The sequence below is a fragment of the Gossypium hirsutum genome, chromosome D03, assembly GCF_007990345.1.
Source record: "Gossypium hirsutum isolate 1008001.06 chromosome D03, Gossypium_hirsutum_v2.1, whole genome shotgun sequence".
In the NCBI taxonomy this organism is placed as follows: Eukaryota; Viridiplantae; Streptophyta; class Magnoliopsida; order Malvales; family Malvaceae; genus Gossypium; species Gossypium hirsutum.
The window spans coordinates 54,211,195-54,226,840 of record NC_053439.1 but is presented as its reverse complement, the minus strand read 5'-3'; the positions used below and the strand labels follow the sequence as shown (position 1 = coordinate 54,226,840).

Genomic DNA, 15,646 nt, shown 5'->3' with positions numbered 1-15,646 from the left:
TATTCAATTCTCATTATTAATATCACAAATACCATATTTGGCCGATTATACACAATCACATATATATATCCACATATTTCACATTTATAACTTTAGCACCTAAACAATCAATTTAACAATCAACTTACCTAATTTTCACAAATTAGTATAAGTACATACCTGAGTCTTTTAATTCAATTTCATATTTGGTCTTCATTTAACATTGCCCGTTGAACCGTTCAGAATTAAAAAGGATATGCGGATAGTCGAAAAACTCGTACAATGCCAATGTCCCAGACGTGGTCTTACATGTAATCACATTTCGATGCCACTGTCCCATACAGGGTCTTACATGTATATACAATTCGAGGCCAACGTCCCAGACGTGGTCTTATACGAAAACACATATTGGAGATCCTATGTCATGACATATGTATCCTAACTATCCCTAGGGTTCGTACGGGGCTTTCGGACATTGAATCTCAACTGGATCGAACTAAAAAATACAACTATTTTACCCAATATATACATTCGGCCATACACAATTAGATTCAAAAAAATTCAATTTCTCATATAACATATATTTATTATCAAATTTAACGACATTTATATGTTTAAAGACTTACCTCGGATATCAGCGAACGAAATCGACTACTCAACTATTTTCGACTTCCCCCGATCTAATTCCGTTTTCTTTCGTTCTTGATCTAAACATATTCAAATTAAACTTATTTAATCATAATTTTACTTAATTTAGTCTAAAAACACATGGGCAAATTACCATTTTACCCCTAACACTTTACATTTTTTGCAATTTAGTCCCTATTGCATAAAACACAAAATACACAAAATTTGCTTATATCATGCTAAGGCCGAATATTAATAGGCTCCATACAAGCCCATATATTTCATTTATTTCACTTTTTAGTCCCTAAAATTATAATTTTTGCAATTTATCCCTAAATACTCAATTTCATCAAAAATTCCAATACAAAACATATTAATCTAGAACATATATTTCATTATTCATCATTAAACATCACAAAACACAATTATTCATCAATGGCATAACTCAAAATCATCATCAATTTCAAAATTTCAAGCTTGAGTTTTGTAGTACTTGAAGCAACGATCTAAAAAACGTAAAAATTATTAAAAATCGAAGTAAAACATACCTTGAATTAAGCTAAATGGTGACCGAATGTTTCAAAGCTCCTAACCCTTTCTATTTTCTAAGTTTCGGCATTGAAAGATGAAGAAAAATGGCTTTTTAATTTATTATATTATAACATATATTAACATTATTATTAGTTTACTATTTTAACCTTTAATAATTAATAAAGATAACATATATAATAAGGTTACATTAGTCCTTAGCCATCCACTAACTTACATAGTAGGCTATTTGCATCATAAAACCTCCTATTTATAAAGGCAACCACTATTCGGCCCTTTTAAAAATAACCACCTAATTTTTCATTTTACGCGATTTAATCCTTTTATTTAATCGGACACTCAAACGACAAAATTAAAGCACAAATTTTTCACACAAGTGAATTCACACATAATAAACACAGAAAATAATTTTTAAATATTTTTATAACTCGAATTCGTCGTCCCGAAACCACTGTGTCTGATTAGGGTCAAAATTGGGTTGTTGCACAGAGAGTTACACGAGTATGGACACGGTCTGGGACACGACCGTGTGCCTTACATCGAATGCCCACATGGCCTAAGACACCGGTGTGTGTCCCCTGTTCCTAAGAACATTATTGAGATTTAGAGAAAAATTCCCTAAGTATAAAATGGGCTTGAGTAAAATTATTTGAAAAATGGGCTTAAGTAAAATTATTTGAAAAACGGGCTTGAGTAAAATTAATGACATGTTTTCCATATGGATCAGGCATTGAGCAAGATTTTTTTTGCCCGAGCCTAGCCTGACCTAAATATATTATGTTATAAAAAACATTATATTAATTATATATATATGTTAAATAATAATTATATATATATTTATATTTATATTAAATCCCTAACCCAATAACAATTAAACCCATAACCGAAAACCTAATTTTTTTATCTAACTAAATAATCCAACCCAAAATATAAAATTTTAAAACTTATATATAATACAATAGGATTTTTGTTATATTTATTTGTATTTTTAATATAATAAAACATTTTTTTATTGAAGGTAGTGTTTTTTAATATAAATATTTTTAATGTGTTAGAAAAAAAATATTTTAATATTTTTAGTGTTAGTGTATTATATTTTTTTTAAAATTATCTTTAAATAAAAATCAATATAAAAAATTAAATATAAGCAAATTAAATTTATTTCTCTTAAATTGAGTCAGGTTTAAGCAAAAAATAAATCTACTTTTCACATTTTATTAGGTATCAAGGGAAGTCAATTCTCGCCTTAAAGGATATGTCTCTTCTGATCAATAAGTGAAAATATTACTTTGTCGATTTAGGGCAATATTATTTTTACCTGTGGTATCAATCAGGAAGAGTCCGTATAAATCAATTATCTAAATATTCTCTCGACTTTTTGGGCTATCTTTCAAGTGTGCGATTAAATCCTTCAGTGGTACAGAGTCAAATGCTAGAAAATTCATTTCTAATAGATAATGCTGTGAAGACGTTGGATACAAGAATTCCAATTATTTCGCTCATTGGATCATTGTCTTAGGCGAAATTTTGTAACAAATTAGGGCACCCTATTAGTAAGCCGACGTGGGCCGATTCCCCCGATTATAATATTATTGACCGATTTGTGTGTATATCCAGAAATCTTTCTCAGAGAAAGGAAAAAAAAAAGAGATAAAGATATCGTTGGGAATGAAATTCTGTCATTTGTATCCCCTTTGACAGAAAACGGAGGGATCAATTGATGTATTTTAAAAATTTTATCCGTCGAGACTAACGGGGCTCGAACCCGCAGCTTTTGCCTTTACAGGGTGATGCTCTGACCAATTGAACTACAATCTCAAAGAAATAAAGAAAAGTGTACAACATAGATAGTCTTATAATTTCATTCAAGTCATTTTTTATTTAGATTTTAGAGAAGTCAAAGTTATTATTTAATAGCTATTTTGCTTCAATCTATGTCATAAAAAAATGAAGATTTAGTTATGATTAGAAATACACTTTTCTATTTTTATCCATGGATTTTTTCCTCATACTTATTCAATTGGAAGTACTGATCCAATTGAAAAAAAATTTATGTTTCGTAATTTCATAATCCAAAATTTCAATTTTTAGTTAGAATATAATTAAAAAATTATATCTAATTTAATTGGCCCTTTTCAAGCAATGTTAAATCCAAATTTAAAAAATTGATATAAATACTTTATATTACGCAAGCTAACGAAACTGTTTTAAATGGTAGAGTTCCTCTATTATAAATTAAATAAAATAAAATAATAAAGGTTAATTAATTTAATGATTTCAGCTAAGTTTTCCCTCCACCACACAATAAAACCGCGCGTTACGTGTACGTGGATAATGTTTCCCTTACACCAGCGTTTTCCCTCCACGCGCTTTTTATTCGCGCTTACACACAACTCTCTCTAAATCGCATTCAATATTTAACGCAAATTTCACCATTCTCTTTTTCTTTCCCTTTCTCCCCCGGTTCGATTTTTTTTTTTCAATTCATTCTTTCCCCCACCAAACCCTAACCCTAATTCAAGAAATAAAGCCAAAAATCCCATTAGTAATTATCAAAATTAACGAATTCGGAGCACTGAAACCTTTCCATTCAATGGATTCTCAATTCGATACGGCGTCGCAACCTGACCCTGCCACCGACGCTTATACCTTCCTCGAATTCAACACCCAAGGCGAGTCCGATTTCGAGTACACCGACTTCCGTGATCCGATTCGTTCTTGGCCGACGCCTTCTGACGCTACTGTCGTTGATCGCTCAGCCTCCGACCACCATTCCGACACTCCCGCGTCCTCTTCTCCTTCTAGCGTTCCGAAAGGCGCTGGCCGTGGCGCGACGAGCAATAATAATAACAGCAATAGCAATAGTGTTAGCAATAGTGGGGCCGTGGTTGATTCGTTAGCGACGGGGATTAGTGGATTGAATTTTGAGGAGACGGTTGGGGATGAGGATGGCGGTTATGAGTATGGGAAAGGGGATTTCGCGGAACACGCTTGTCGATATTGTGGGGTTTCTAATCCGGCTTGTGTGGTTCGTTGTAATGTTCCTTCATGTAGGAAATGGTTTTGTAATTCAAGAGGGAATACGTCGGGATCGCATATTGTTAATCATCTTGTGAGTTCTTTTCCCCCCCTTATATTCATTGGCATATATTGTTTGAGAACTAGTGTGCTGATTAAGTTTTAATGAACATTTATTTTTTATCCTTAAGTGGGAATGGTGCCTTTCTTTTAGGGTGTTTGCTTTGGATTTTGTTGAGCTTATTATAAATGTGTTCGTAGATTGATAAAGGAGATGATTGTTGGTACTTGTTACTGGTACCAAGTTGATAGATGCACTTTAAGGTTTAAACTAGGTAATTCTGCAACAAATTTTGATTCAATCACAAAATGCAAGATTCTTTGTCAGAAGTTATGTTTCAGTTACTTGGATACATGAAATTATGGCATCATGCGTGCCTCTTATAACTATTCTAAGATTAATGAAACTTACATTTGATTTATTGAAGACAATTTATTTCCATCTTTCCCTTTGAGATTGTTGGGACGCTGTTACACACTTGAGATGAGATGCTAGTATTTGGAATTTTTCTTTTTCCCGCTTGAATAAAGAGTTTACTTATAAGACCAAAAGAAGTTAGACATTCTCTAAAAATATTCAGACGTGTCTTTATGTTTGATTATGGCTTGTATATGATTAGGACCTGATTTGATAGACAGAAAAGGATAATAGACGGTAATCAGAAGTCTGGTCTTTATTCTATACCATGAGACAAGACCTTTTTCTTGTTGGAATTGCAACATGATTACGATTATGCTTTGCTTTAGGAATAGTTTTTTAATACATTCACACATGCTGAGGACCACCATTCATTGTTGCTACTGTTAAGCATGCCCATGCTGTAATCATTTCTTTCTTTAGCTTGGACTGGTTTTCTGTATGCCGCCCTTGTTTGTTCTTTTTCCTCTTCTAGTATACCTTTCATTCGTGAACCCACAACCTGGCAACTTTTTGTTGCTTGCTTGACTAAGTTTCGAAAATGTACTTTGCTACTCAAGCTTGCCAAGGCAAGCAATTTCATATAGCCATGGTGTTATTCAATTTGTAAAAGTTCACTTTAGTCGTGTACCTTTCATAGCTTGTTGTACATATATTTGCGTACAAATTGCTTTTAGTAAATATATATGTTTTTAACTGATAAATTGAGTATGAACTAGTGTTGTAGATTCTCCAGTTGGGGCTAGTCACCAGGTGCTGTTGATTAATGAGTTTGTTTTTTTGTTGCTGTGTAGGTACGAGCTAAACACAAGGAAGTTTGCCTCCATAAAGATAGTCCTTTGGGAGAAACAATTCTTGAATGCTACAACTGTGGATGCAGAAATGTCTTCCTTCTTGGTTTTATATCTGCTAAGACAGAGAGTGTTGTTGTTCTTCTTTGTAGAGAACCTTGTTTGAATGTAAATGCTTTGAAAGACATGAATTGGGACTTGAGTCAGTGGTGCCCCCTTATTGATGATAGATGCTTTCTGCAGTGGCTGGTTAAGGTTAGCATTTCCCCAACCACATGAAAATAACCAATTCATTTAAGGGCTTTCTAATACATTTCAGTTATACAGATCCCGTCTGAAAAAGAACAGCTACGGGCGCGGCAAATAAGTGCTCAACAAATAAACAAGGTAGAAGAGCTTTGGAAGACAAATCCTGATGCCTCCCTTGAAGATCTTGAGAAGCCTGGTGTAGATGATGAACCACAGCCTGTGGCCTTGAAGTATGAAGATGCTTATCAGGTTCCCAATTTGCAAAGATTGCATCATTTTTTCTGTGCTTTACTATTGTGGAAAGACAAGAAGTTTCTTGTTATAATGTAGTTTACTAATTAAGTTGTGGCCTTTGCAGTATCAAAATGTTTTTGCTCCACTTATCAAGCTTGAAGCTGATTATGAAAAAGTATGTATATTGTGTTCACACTTCTTATCTCCATCTAAGTGCCCTTAGTTCAATTGTCTGTGCAATATCCTTTTTTTCTTCTAAAAATATACTCATGTCTAATTGAAAATTCTGTTTTCTGCAGATGATGAAAGAATCTCAAAGCAAGGATAATGTTACAGTTCGATGGGATATTGGGTTAAACAAGAAGCGTATTGCATATTTTGTCTTTCCAAAGGTGCTTTAATTGTTTTCTCTGAATTAATTCTATTACCCAAAGGTGTTCTTGGTTGATCATCCCCACCTTTCCTTTCGAATGACGAGGTCTCTTTTAGTTTTAGAGTTTGATAAATGTTAAATCTGATTTTCTGGTTTTGTAGGAAGACAATGAGCTGCGTCTAGTACCTGGTGATGAGTTGCGTCTGCGTTATTCAGGAGATGCTGCTCATCCTGCATGGCAGTCTGTTGGGCATGTGGTATGTGTCCCCATGAGCTTGCCCATTTAATTCTTGTGTTAATATATGCTTGTATATATGCGCCATTGATTCTATGTATTATTTATATAAAACATGATTTTGTGGTATTCCTGAATAAGATCTGTGCATCTGGTGTACTATGAGAAATGTACTTAGAGATAATCTTTCTGTTGTTTCAGATCAAGCTAACGGCACAAGAAGAGGTTGCGCTAGAGCTCCGTGCTAGTCAGGTAGTTTTGATCTCTCTATTTTGTCGATTTTGTCTTTTGGGAGGTATTTAAACATCGGTAATTATTTTGGTGCAGGGAGTTCCTGTTGATGTGAACCATGGGTTCAGTGTTGATTTTGTGTGGAAGAGTACAAGTTTTGACCGAATGCAAGGGGCAATGAAAACATTTGCAGTTGATGAAACTAGTGTTAGTGGGTAGGCTTGCTGACTTGTTTTCTTTGTATTTGCTTGTATATATTGTTACGGTAACTAGTGGCATATGTATAAAATTTCCAGTTTTCTGTTTGTATTTCTTTTGCTTCATGTACTGTAGTAGCATTTTTAATAAATCAATAGAGGAAATAAAAGATTTTTACTTTAGAAAAAAAGATGGTTCTGTTTAACTTGTTGACTTGTAATATTTACGACTTTGAGGGTTCATATTTAGTATATTTTCTGGGTATAGTTTCTTAGGCATGTTTTAAGTTTGGTTAGATATAGGGTTTTTTTGACAGATATGGTTGTTAGATATAGGTTAGGCATGGGTTGAGATACTTTTTTGTATCACATAAAGTTTTATCATAAAAAATTTGTTCTGTTCAGTCAGATGCCGATGAGGTCTCATTGATTTTATTCTCTTGTTATTCAAGGAAAAGTTGTCCACTTTAGTCTTAGCTTCTGTCTTGTTATGTATCCCAAAGGTCATGCATCTTCTGAACTTGAATTGTTAGTCCCTTCAATGTAAATTAATTGGTTTATTCTTGCAGATATATTTACCATCATCTGCTTGGTCACGAGGTTGAGGTGCAGATGGTTCGCAACGCACTGCCTCGTCGTTTTGGTGCCCCTGGTCTGCCTGAATTGAATGCATCCCAAGTATGATACTTTTGTTATTTGCTTGGCTTCATATGTTGATTTTTGCTATATAACATTTTTCTTTGAATTTGTGTCAAGTTGTGTTGACCTTTCTTTGATGGACAGGTTTTTGCCGTGAAGAGTGTTCTTCAGAAGCCTATAAGTTTGATTCAAGGTCCCCCTGGAACTGGAAAAACTGTTACTTCTGCTGCCATTGTATATCACATGGCTAAACAGGGTCAGGGGCAGGTAGGAGCGTCAATGCAATTCTTCTTATAGTTCATCTTTTATTTTGTCTCTGTTTCTGATATTTCAGTCTCTTCTCAGGTTCTGGTCTGTGCTCCAAGTAATGTTGCTGTTGATCAGCTAGCTGAAAAAATAAGTGCCACTGGGTTAAAGGTAGAGAAATTCTGCTGGTGGTGAAGTTAATTGCATTGACAATGTTTTGTCTTAACTTTATTTATATGTAAATTAATACTTGTTCCTAATTATGTCTTTTGTCTAAAGGTTGTAAGACTTTGTGCAAAATCAAGAGAAGCTGTAAGTTCTCCTGTTGAACATTTGACCCTGCATTATCAGGTTTGTGTTGTCTAATTTTGTTATCTCTGCTGTTCCTCATTTGTTGTGCATAGCATTATTCATGTTGGCAATTACTGCATGCAGGTTCAACATCTTGACACATCTGAGAAGAGTGAACTTCACAAGTTACAACAATTGAAAGATGAACAAGGTTGGGATAATTTTCCTGTTCTCAATGATGAGAAACAATTTATTTAGATGGATATTTTTTTGATGAAAATGTTCCAGTTAGAGTTACTGGGACATGGCCGTGGTTAGACTGTGATGAAAAGGAGGTTTTCAATTAACTTGTAGAGTGACAATGAATATTCTTGTCTTGCTTGAAAATTAAAATCTTACTTATGCTGAATTTTGTTTAATTACACTATTTACAGGTGAGTTGTCGAGCAGTGACGAGAAAAAATACAAAGCACTGAAGCGAGCAACTGAGAGGGAAATATCCCAAAGTGCTGATGTCATTTGTTGCACTTGTGTTGGGGCTGGAGATCCTAGATTGGCTAATTTTAGGTTCCGTCAGGTTGAATAAATCAGACATGTAATTTTTGATGATCTCTAAAAAGATATAAGCTCTTATATCCTTTTTTCTCTTTATTAGGTACTTATTGATGAATCTACTCAGGCGACGGAACCTGAGTGTCTCATTCCTTTAGTTCTTGGCGCGAAGCAGGTAACGGAGGATCTAACTTATCAATATATGATTTCTCTTGTTTCCCTTGACATTTTCTTGTTTGGTTTTCTAACGTGTATTTTTATTTTAGGTTGTTCTTGTTGGTGATCATTGCCAACTTGGTCCTGTTATTATGTGCAAGAAAGCTGCCCGTGCTGGATTAGCACAGTCTTTGTTTGAACGTCTAATTTTACTTGGTGTTAAGCCAATTAGATTGCAGGTGATGCCCTTTATTTTTGTTGGTTTTTCCCTTCATTTGTATGTAATTGCTGATAGAAAACATGTCTGTCTTATAGTAAATGTTTCTGTTCTATTTTAGGTTCAATATCGTATGCACCCATGTTTGTCAGAGTTTCCTTCTAACAGCTTCTATGAGGGCACCTTACAAAATGGAGTGACAATCAATGAAAGGCAATCTTCGGGCATTGATTTCCCTTGGCCTGTGCCTAATCGTCCCATGTTTTTTTATGTACAGGTATTGGAACTGTGTTTAGGCATTCATATTCTTTTTTATCCATAGCTGTGTGTTGGTTTGGAGGGATGAGGATGGAAAGGGCATCACATTTGATTTAATTTGCCTACAGTTGAGTTCTTTATATATTCCATGGTTTGTTTTGTAATTACATAATTTTGTTTTAGATGGGGCAAGAGGAGATTAGTGCTAGTGGAACATCATATCTAAATAGAACTGAGGCTGCAAATGTTGAAAAGATTGTTACCACATTCTTGAGGAGTGGTGTTGTTCCTAGTCAGGTGATTTTGTGGACTTTTTTTTCTTTTTAATAAAGTTTTTTTCACATCTATATCGGTCAGCATTATGACTTTTCGTTAACAACCATTTCAAAATATTATAGATTGGGGTCATAACACCTTATGAGGGACAAAGGGCGTATATTGTGAATTATATGTCAAGAAATGGTGCTTTGAGACAGCAGCTTTACAAGGAAATCGAGGTTATTTGCAGCTTTGAATTTAAAGAATAAATGCTGTTATGATGTTTTTCGTACTGTAATTAACTTCTTTTTTTTAAAAAAAACTTTGTGGGGTTTTTATAAGGTTGCTAGTGTCGATTCTTTCCAAGGAAGGGAAAAAGATTACATCATCTTGTCTTGTGTGAGAAGTAATGAGCATCAGGTTAGTTAACATATATGAGATATAGATATAACATTTGCAGCTTTGCTTTGGGAATGAATTTTGATCTGACTGAATTTATCAGTCCTTTATGTCAAACTAATTCTCAATTTTGAGCATCCATAAGTTTTGCTAAAAGCCTAAAACTGTTTCACCTGCTTTATAATTTCAGATCAGCCTCTGGTTACGGTGTTCATTCTATGTTTAATACTAATACTATAACCTTATCTGCTTGTCTCTTTATGCTTTAATATGAGAAAAAACTATTGTTGCTGAACTGTTTTATCCAATCTTTTAGGGTATCGGATTCCTAAATGATCCTCGCAGGCTTAATGTTGCCCTAACACGTGCTCGATATGGTATAGTAATTCTTGGAAATCCTAAAGTTCTTAGCAAACAAGCTCTGTGGAACGGTTTATTGACACATTACAAGGTATCTTTCTATTTTTCTTTGTAACAATGCTAGCAGTATGTATGTGAATGTTAAGATTGCTTGTTGTTAATTGTGCCCCCGAGAATTTTACTATCTTTGTCTCTGATCCCTTTCTGTTAAAATTTTCAGGAACATGAGTGCCTGGTTGAAGGACCCCTCAATAACTTGAAGCAGAGTATGGTTCAATTCCAAAAGCCCAAAAAGGTTTGTGCATGGAATGAAAGGATGGTGTCTATTATCTGTTCAAGTTTCTAGCTTTTGCTTTTGTTAATTGCTGCCCTCATTTACCTTTAGTTATCAGAGGTTGTCAAGGATAATGTGAATTCAAATGATGTTTGTGTTTCTTGTAGATTTACAATGACCGGAGACTTTTCTTTGGAGGTGGACCTGGGATTGTGCCTAGTGATAATTTTGGGTCTGCTGCCTCAACTAGTCCAAATGCTGATAGAAGAGGCAGTCGTGCTCGGGGTAAGCTTTTGAGTATATTGAGTGTGCATGCTACATGTCTTTCATTTCATCACTGTGGGGTTTGAACACCTGCAAGTGATGCGTCTTATACTGACTTGCACAATAGCTGTAGAATATGCCTTGGGAACTTTTATTATTGTTAGCAGATATAAATATCTGTGGACCTTATCTTGTCAATTACAGGTGCTTATATGCCTCCTGGTCCACCCAATGGTACTCACAAGCCTGGAGTGCACCCTTCTGGGTTCCCAATGCCTCGGGTTCCACTTCCACCTTTTCCTGGTCCTCAGCCTTACGCTATTCCTGCTCGTGGAGCTGTACATGGACCAGTGGGAGCTGTTCCTCAGGTACCTCAACCTGGAACTCGAGGCTTTGGGGCTGGGCGTGGTAATGGTGGTGCTCCTATCGGTAGTCATCTTCCACACCAGCAAGGCACACAGCAAAACATTGGAACTATTGGATCTTCTTTCAACTTCCCTCTGGAGAATCCAAATAGCCAGCCATCCGTGGGTGGTCCATTATCTCAGCCTGGATTTGTCAACAATGTTCGTACTTGATTGTTCCCTTCTATTTTTGTTTTAGTTCTTGTACCTTCTCTTTGACATTGTGGAACTAAGTGTGTTTATCATCTATAATAGGTCCAAGGGCCGAGTCAAACTTTCCGTGATGGATTTTCAATGGGAGGAATGTCCCAGGTACTTAATCTTTGCTGGAATCTTCTGTTTTTTTCTTCAATAATTGCAATTTATGTTCTTGATAACAACTTATAATCACACAGGACTTCTTGGGTGATGACTTCAAAAGCCAAGGCTCACATGTCCCTTATAACATTGCTGATTTTTCTACACAGGTATAGGCTTTTAACTAGTATTTTTATTAATAGTTTAGTTTGACAGATCAGTTAGCGGGGTTTGCTTGGTATCAACTTTGAACTTTATAAGAGATTGTATCAGTGGGTCATTTCTAACTTGCCGATCCTCAATGTCTTAAATAATCAAGGGGAAAGAAACATTTTAAAAAAGCAGTATCATGGCAATTAAACTGGATGTTTTCTGAGGGCATTATAGGGGTATTGAATATGTTCAGAATAATCTATTTTTCATAAATTTCTCTCTTCTCTTTGTTCTATAAATAGAACAAGAAAGCTTCTCTCTATGTTCCAATTTCTTTTCTAAAATTTTGGTTGCTTATGTGTTTGTTTGTAGGCTTCTCAGAGTGGATATGCTGTTGATTACGTTACACAAGGAGCACAGGGCGGGTTTCCAGGGAACTTCCTAAACCAGAATTCTCAAGCTGGATATTCTCGTTTTGGTTCTGGAAATGATTTCATGTCTCAGGTTTGCCCAACGTGCTGTGGTGTGATTAGTTTATATTTTTTCCCATTTTTCCTTCCTGACGAAATTCATATTTTTACAGGACTACATGAATCATGGATCACAAGGCCTGTTTACTCAGGCTGGCTTTAATGACCCTTCTCATGATGATGCATCTCAAAGCCACTTTGGCGTGTCTAATCCCAACCAGCTTCAGTCCCAGGTTGGTTCTTATATCATCGTTTATTGATAAAGAATAATTGTCGACTAAATGTTCAAGTAGGCAATATGTAAAATCTGTTTCCTAATTAGGAAGTTGCTTTTTAATGCTTGTCCGGTTAGAGAACAGTAATATTGTGAGATCATTATGTTACATAGGTGACCTTTTTATCTTATTTCCTGTATTAAACGGAGAGTATATGGCTATCTGTTTCCAGGGCTTGATGAATTCTCTCTACTCCCAGTCCTTTTCCCACTACAACACACAGCCACTGAACTTGCCGGCTCCTCAACAGCAGCCTCAGCAGGACCAGGGCTCCCAAAACCAGAAACTTCACTATAACGGTTAAGAATAAAGATGCATATGGCTTTGATGGGTTATAGTCTTTTGCAATCAGCAACTTGGTTTGTGCTGTCCTTGTTTGCCCAAAACATACAACTCCAAAGATGCTTAACCGTTTGCCTGTTTTGAGGTCAGTTAAATTTGTGTCCATAACCTGTAAGATACAATTCCTTACGGTGGGAATAAGTATAAATAGAAGTAAGAGTAAGATGGTTATGGGGACTATGTGCAAACACTAGAGAGTGCATCCAGGGCTGTGAAAAGAAAAGGATAACCCCCAAATACCTGTTTTGAAGAAATGTTATTGATTCAAAAGAGCATTACATGGTAGGGTTTTGTCAAAAGGGTTCGATATTAAAGATGGCAGGCCGTTGATTTAACTTATGGGATAAAAAAACCCATTATAGATACAGAGAGAGGCAGTTACAGGTGAAGAAACATTTTGTATAGCGTGCTGCTGGGGAATATCGGCTGACCCTTTCAGCTCAACCTGAAATGTAATTATACTCTTTAACTACTGCTAGTAGACAAGGCCAGTTTGTTGGAAAGTGTTCTTGGTGTTTGTAGACACATTACTTTGCATATAAAATGTTATTGATGGCTTTGATATGAGCTTGTTTTTTGCCCGTATATTTACAATGGGTTCACACTACACAAACTACAAACAGGGATTTTTGTGATTCGAACCCACGAAATGGGTATTGGGGTGAACACTTGGTGCCGTTAGGGTAAGAGCTGCGGTTCAGAAATTGGGTTTGTTTCGACTATAGAGATGTCATAATGGCTCATAATGAGCCAGGTGTTCAATCTTTCTTTTAAAACTCAGATACAGATGATGTACTTGAGATTGCTAACTCTCTGCAAACACCAATGTTTCTTTCCCCTTCTTTATTAATACTCCTCAAGAAATCCAAATGATAAATTTTATTTTTTCATGATATCCTATCAAATTAAATGGCAGTGTATGGGAATTTGCAGTAAAAATTCAGCTAAGTTATTGGAATGTTCAAATGGCATGTCACGTGTTATTGTTTGATTATTCTATAATTCATACCAGTTTTTAATAGTACAAATAGATGAAATCATTGTTTGGTTATTCCGTAATCCACATCAGTTTTTAATAGTACAAATAAATGAAATTTTGATCTGAAATATATGAATTAATTTATTCATTTCTTGAGTAAAGGGAACAAAATATAATTTGACTCTTAATACAGGGGGTTCTATGGTATTTTTACCGATTTCTTCCTACTAAAGTGATTTGTGATCTCTCAACAATAAGTTCAACTTTGTGCTGAACAGAAAGCTGAAAAAAAATCAAAAGATTAATACAGAAAGAACCGTATGTGATAATCTACTTTCATGGGTAATCACTTCTCTGCATGAATTTCTCGCAAATATCTTTAACCCTTTGTCATAAGATTCACATCCATGAATGTTCTTTAATTTTAGGCCATGAAGGTGCATAAAAAAAAAACATTGTCAAAAGTAAGTTTACAAAATGTTGAGGACATCAATAATCGATGTAGAGAACATTTTCGGCTACTTTGGTCCAAAAGAAATGTTAACAAAATCATGGTCCAAGCCATTAGAGTATCCCTTCCAATGAATGTCCCAACATTTATTTTCACTTACTCGAACCTGCCCGTATGCCACCTTAATCACCATGGTTTAACAATGAGAGGGTTATCAATCCGTGAAATTGTTTTCCCATCTTTGGAGTTTAAAGCCCTAAAAATCAAGCCATGCTTCCTTTTTATTAAACATGACGGCCCAAAGGTAACCACAAACATGCAAGTTGGAAGATCCATGTCATAAGATAATTTATTTGGGTTAATATTATATTTGATATTTATATTTGATTTCAATGTTCAGTTTGGCGTTTCAGTTTTTTGTCTTAATTTGGTGCTTAAGTTTGACTTTAATGTTCAATTTGGTACCTGGGCTAAACATCATGTGGTCCAATAAAAATTTGACATGTGCGCTCTAGTAAAAAATATAGGTACTTAATTAGGATAAAAGAAAAACTCAAGTACCAAATTGAACATTGAAATCAAACTAAGGTACTTGTGTTGAAGAAAGAAAAACTCAAGTATCAATTTGAGAAAACTCATGTACCAAACTAAACATTGAAGCCAAACTTAAGTACCGAATTATGACAAAAAAATTTAAGTATAAAATTGAACATTAAAGTCAAACATAGGTACCAAATAGTATATTAGCCTTTTTTTGGAATCAATGTATTTTACGTCTATTTTATTGTTTATAAAGATTAATTATTTGGTAGTTCATGATTTCTTTTCCCAATAATATCTCTTTAAAATTCGAATATGAATTCTTCCATTTAGAGTGTAAAATACCTTACCATTATACTAAATATTTATCGGTATAGAATTAGGATCAATAGACATTTGACTTTTAATGTTTGACATTCCAACCAAAAAACAAAATAAATAAATAAATAAACCATGCTTATGGCAGCAGCACTCAACATTTTCTTTCTTTAGGGCAAGTAAAAGTTAGCCGACCACCTTAAAGTATATATATCATTCACTTTCTTCATATCTCATCTTTATACTTGTCAACCCAATTTGTTTATTGTTAACCCTAATATTATCTTATATTTAAGCCTAAATATTATGCTTAAACCTTTCAATAAAGAAGGTTTGAAATTTGTGATTTCCCAATAGTATCTTCTCCTTAATTAATCTCGACACTTAATTCCATGGGGGCAAAGCTTTTCTTTTGTTTTCTTTCGTTTTCTAAGTGTCTTGATTAGATAATACCTTTAACATCTTGTTAAAAAAATTTTAATATACTATTTGGTACTCATGTTTAATTTTAATTTTCAATTTAGTATTTCAGTTTTTTATTT

At 34.7% G+C, this 15,646-nt stretch overlaps 1 protein-coding gene across 1 annotated transcript; it reads left to right on the top strand.

The window, feature by feature from the left end:
• The first annotated feature begins 3,591 nt into the window (after positions 1-3,591).
• LOC121215623 (regulator of nonsense transcripts 1 homolog) lies at positions 3,592-13,380 on the top strand. The gene is made up of 29 exons (XM_041090624.1): positions 3,592-4,267; positions 5,446-5,697; positions 5,770-5,940; positions 6,050-6,100; positions 6,225-6,317; positions 6,460-6,555; positions 6,735-6,785; positions 6,861-6,979; positions 7,531-7,639; positions 7,745-7,867; positions 7,946-8,017; positions 8,126-8,197; positions 8,282-8,348; positions 8,572-8,714; positions 8,793-8,864; positions 8,956-9,084; positions 9,184-9,339; positions 9,504-9,617; positions 9,719-9,817; positions 9,921-9,998; positions 10,294-10,428; positions 10,558-10,632; positions 10,779-10,896; positions 11,080-11,441; positions 11,535-11,591; positions 11,675-11,746; positions 12,102-12,233; positions 12,313-12,432; positions 12,647-13,380. Exons 1-29 carry the CDS (start codon positions 3,749-3,751, stop codon positions 12,776-12,778), a joined length of 3,789 nt encoding a protein of 1,262 aa, XP_040946558.1. The 5' UTR covers positions 3,592-3,748; the 3' UTR covers positions 12,779-13,380.
• The last annotated feature ends 2,266 nt before the right edge of the window (positions 13,381-15,646 follow it).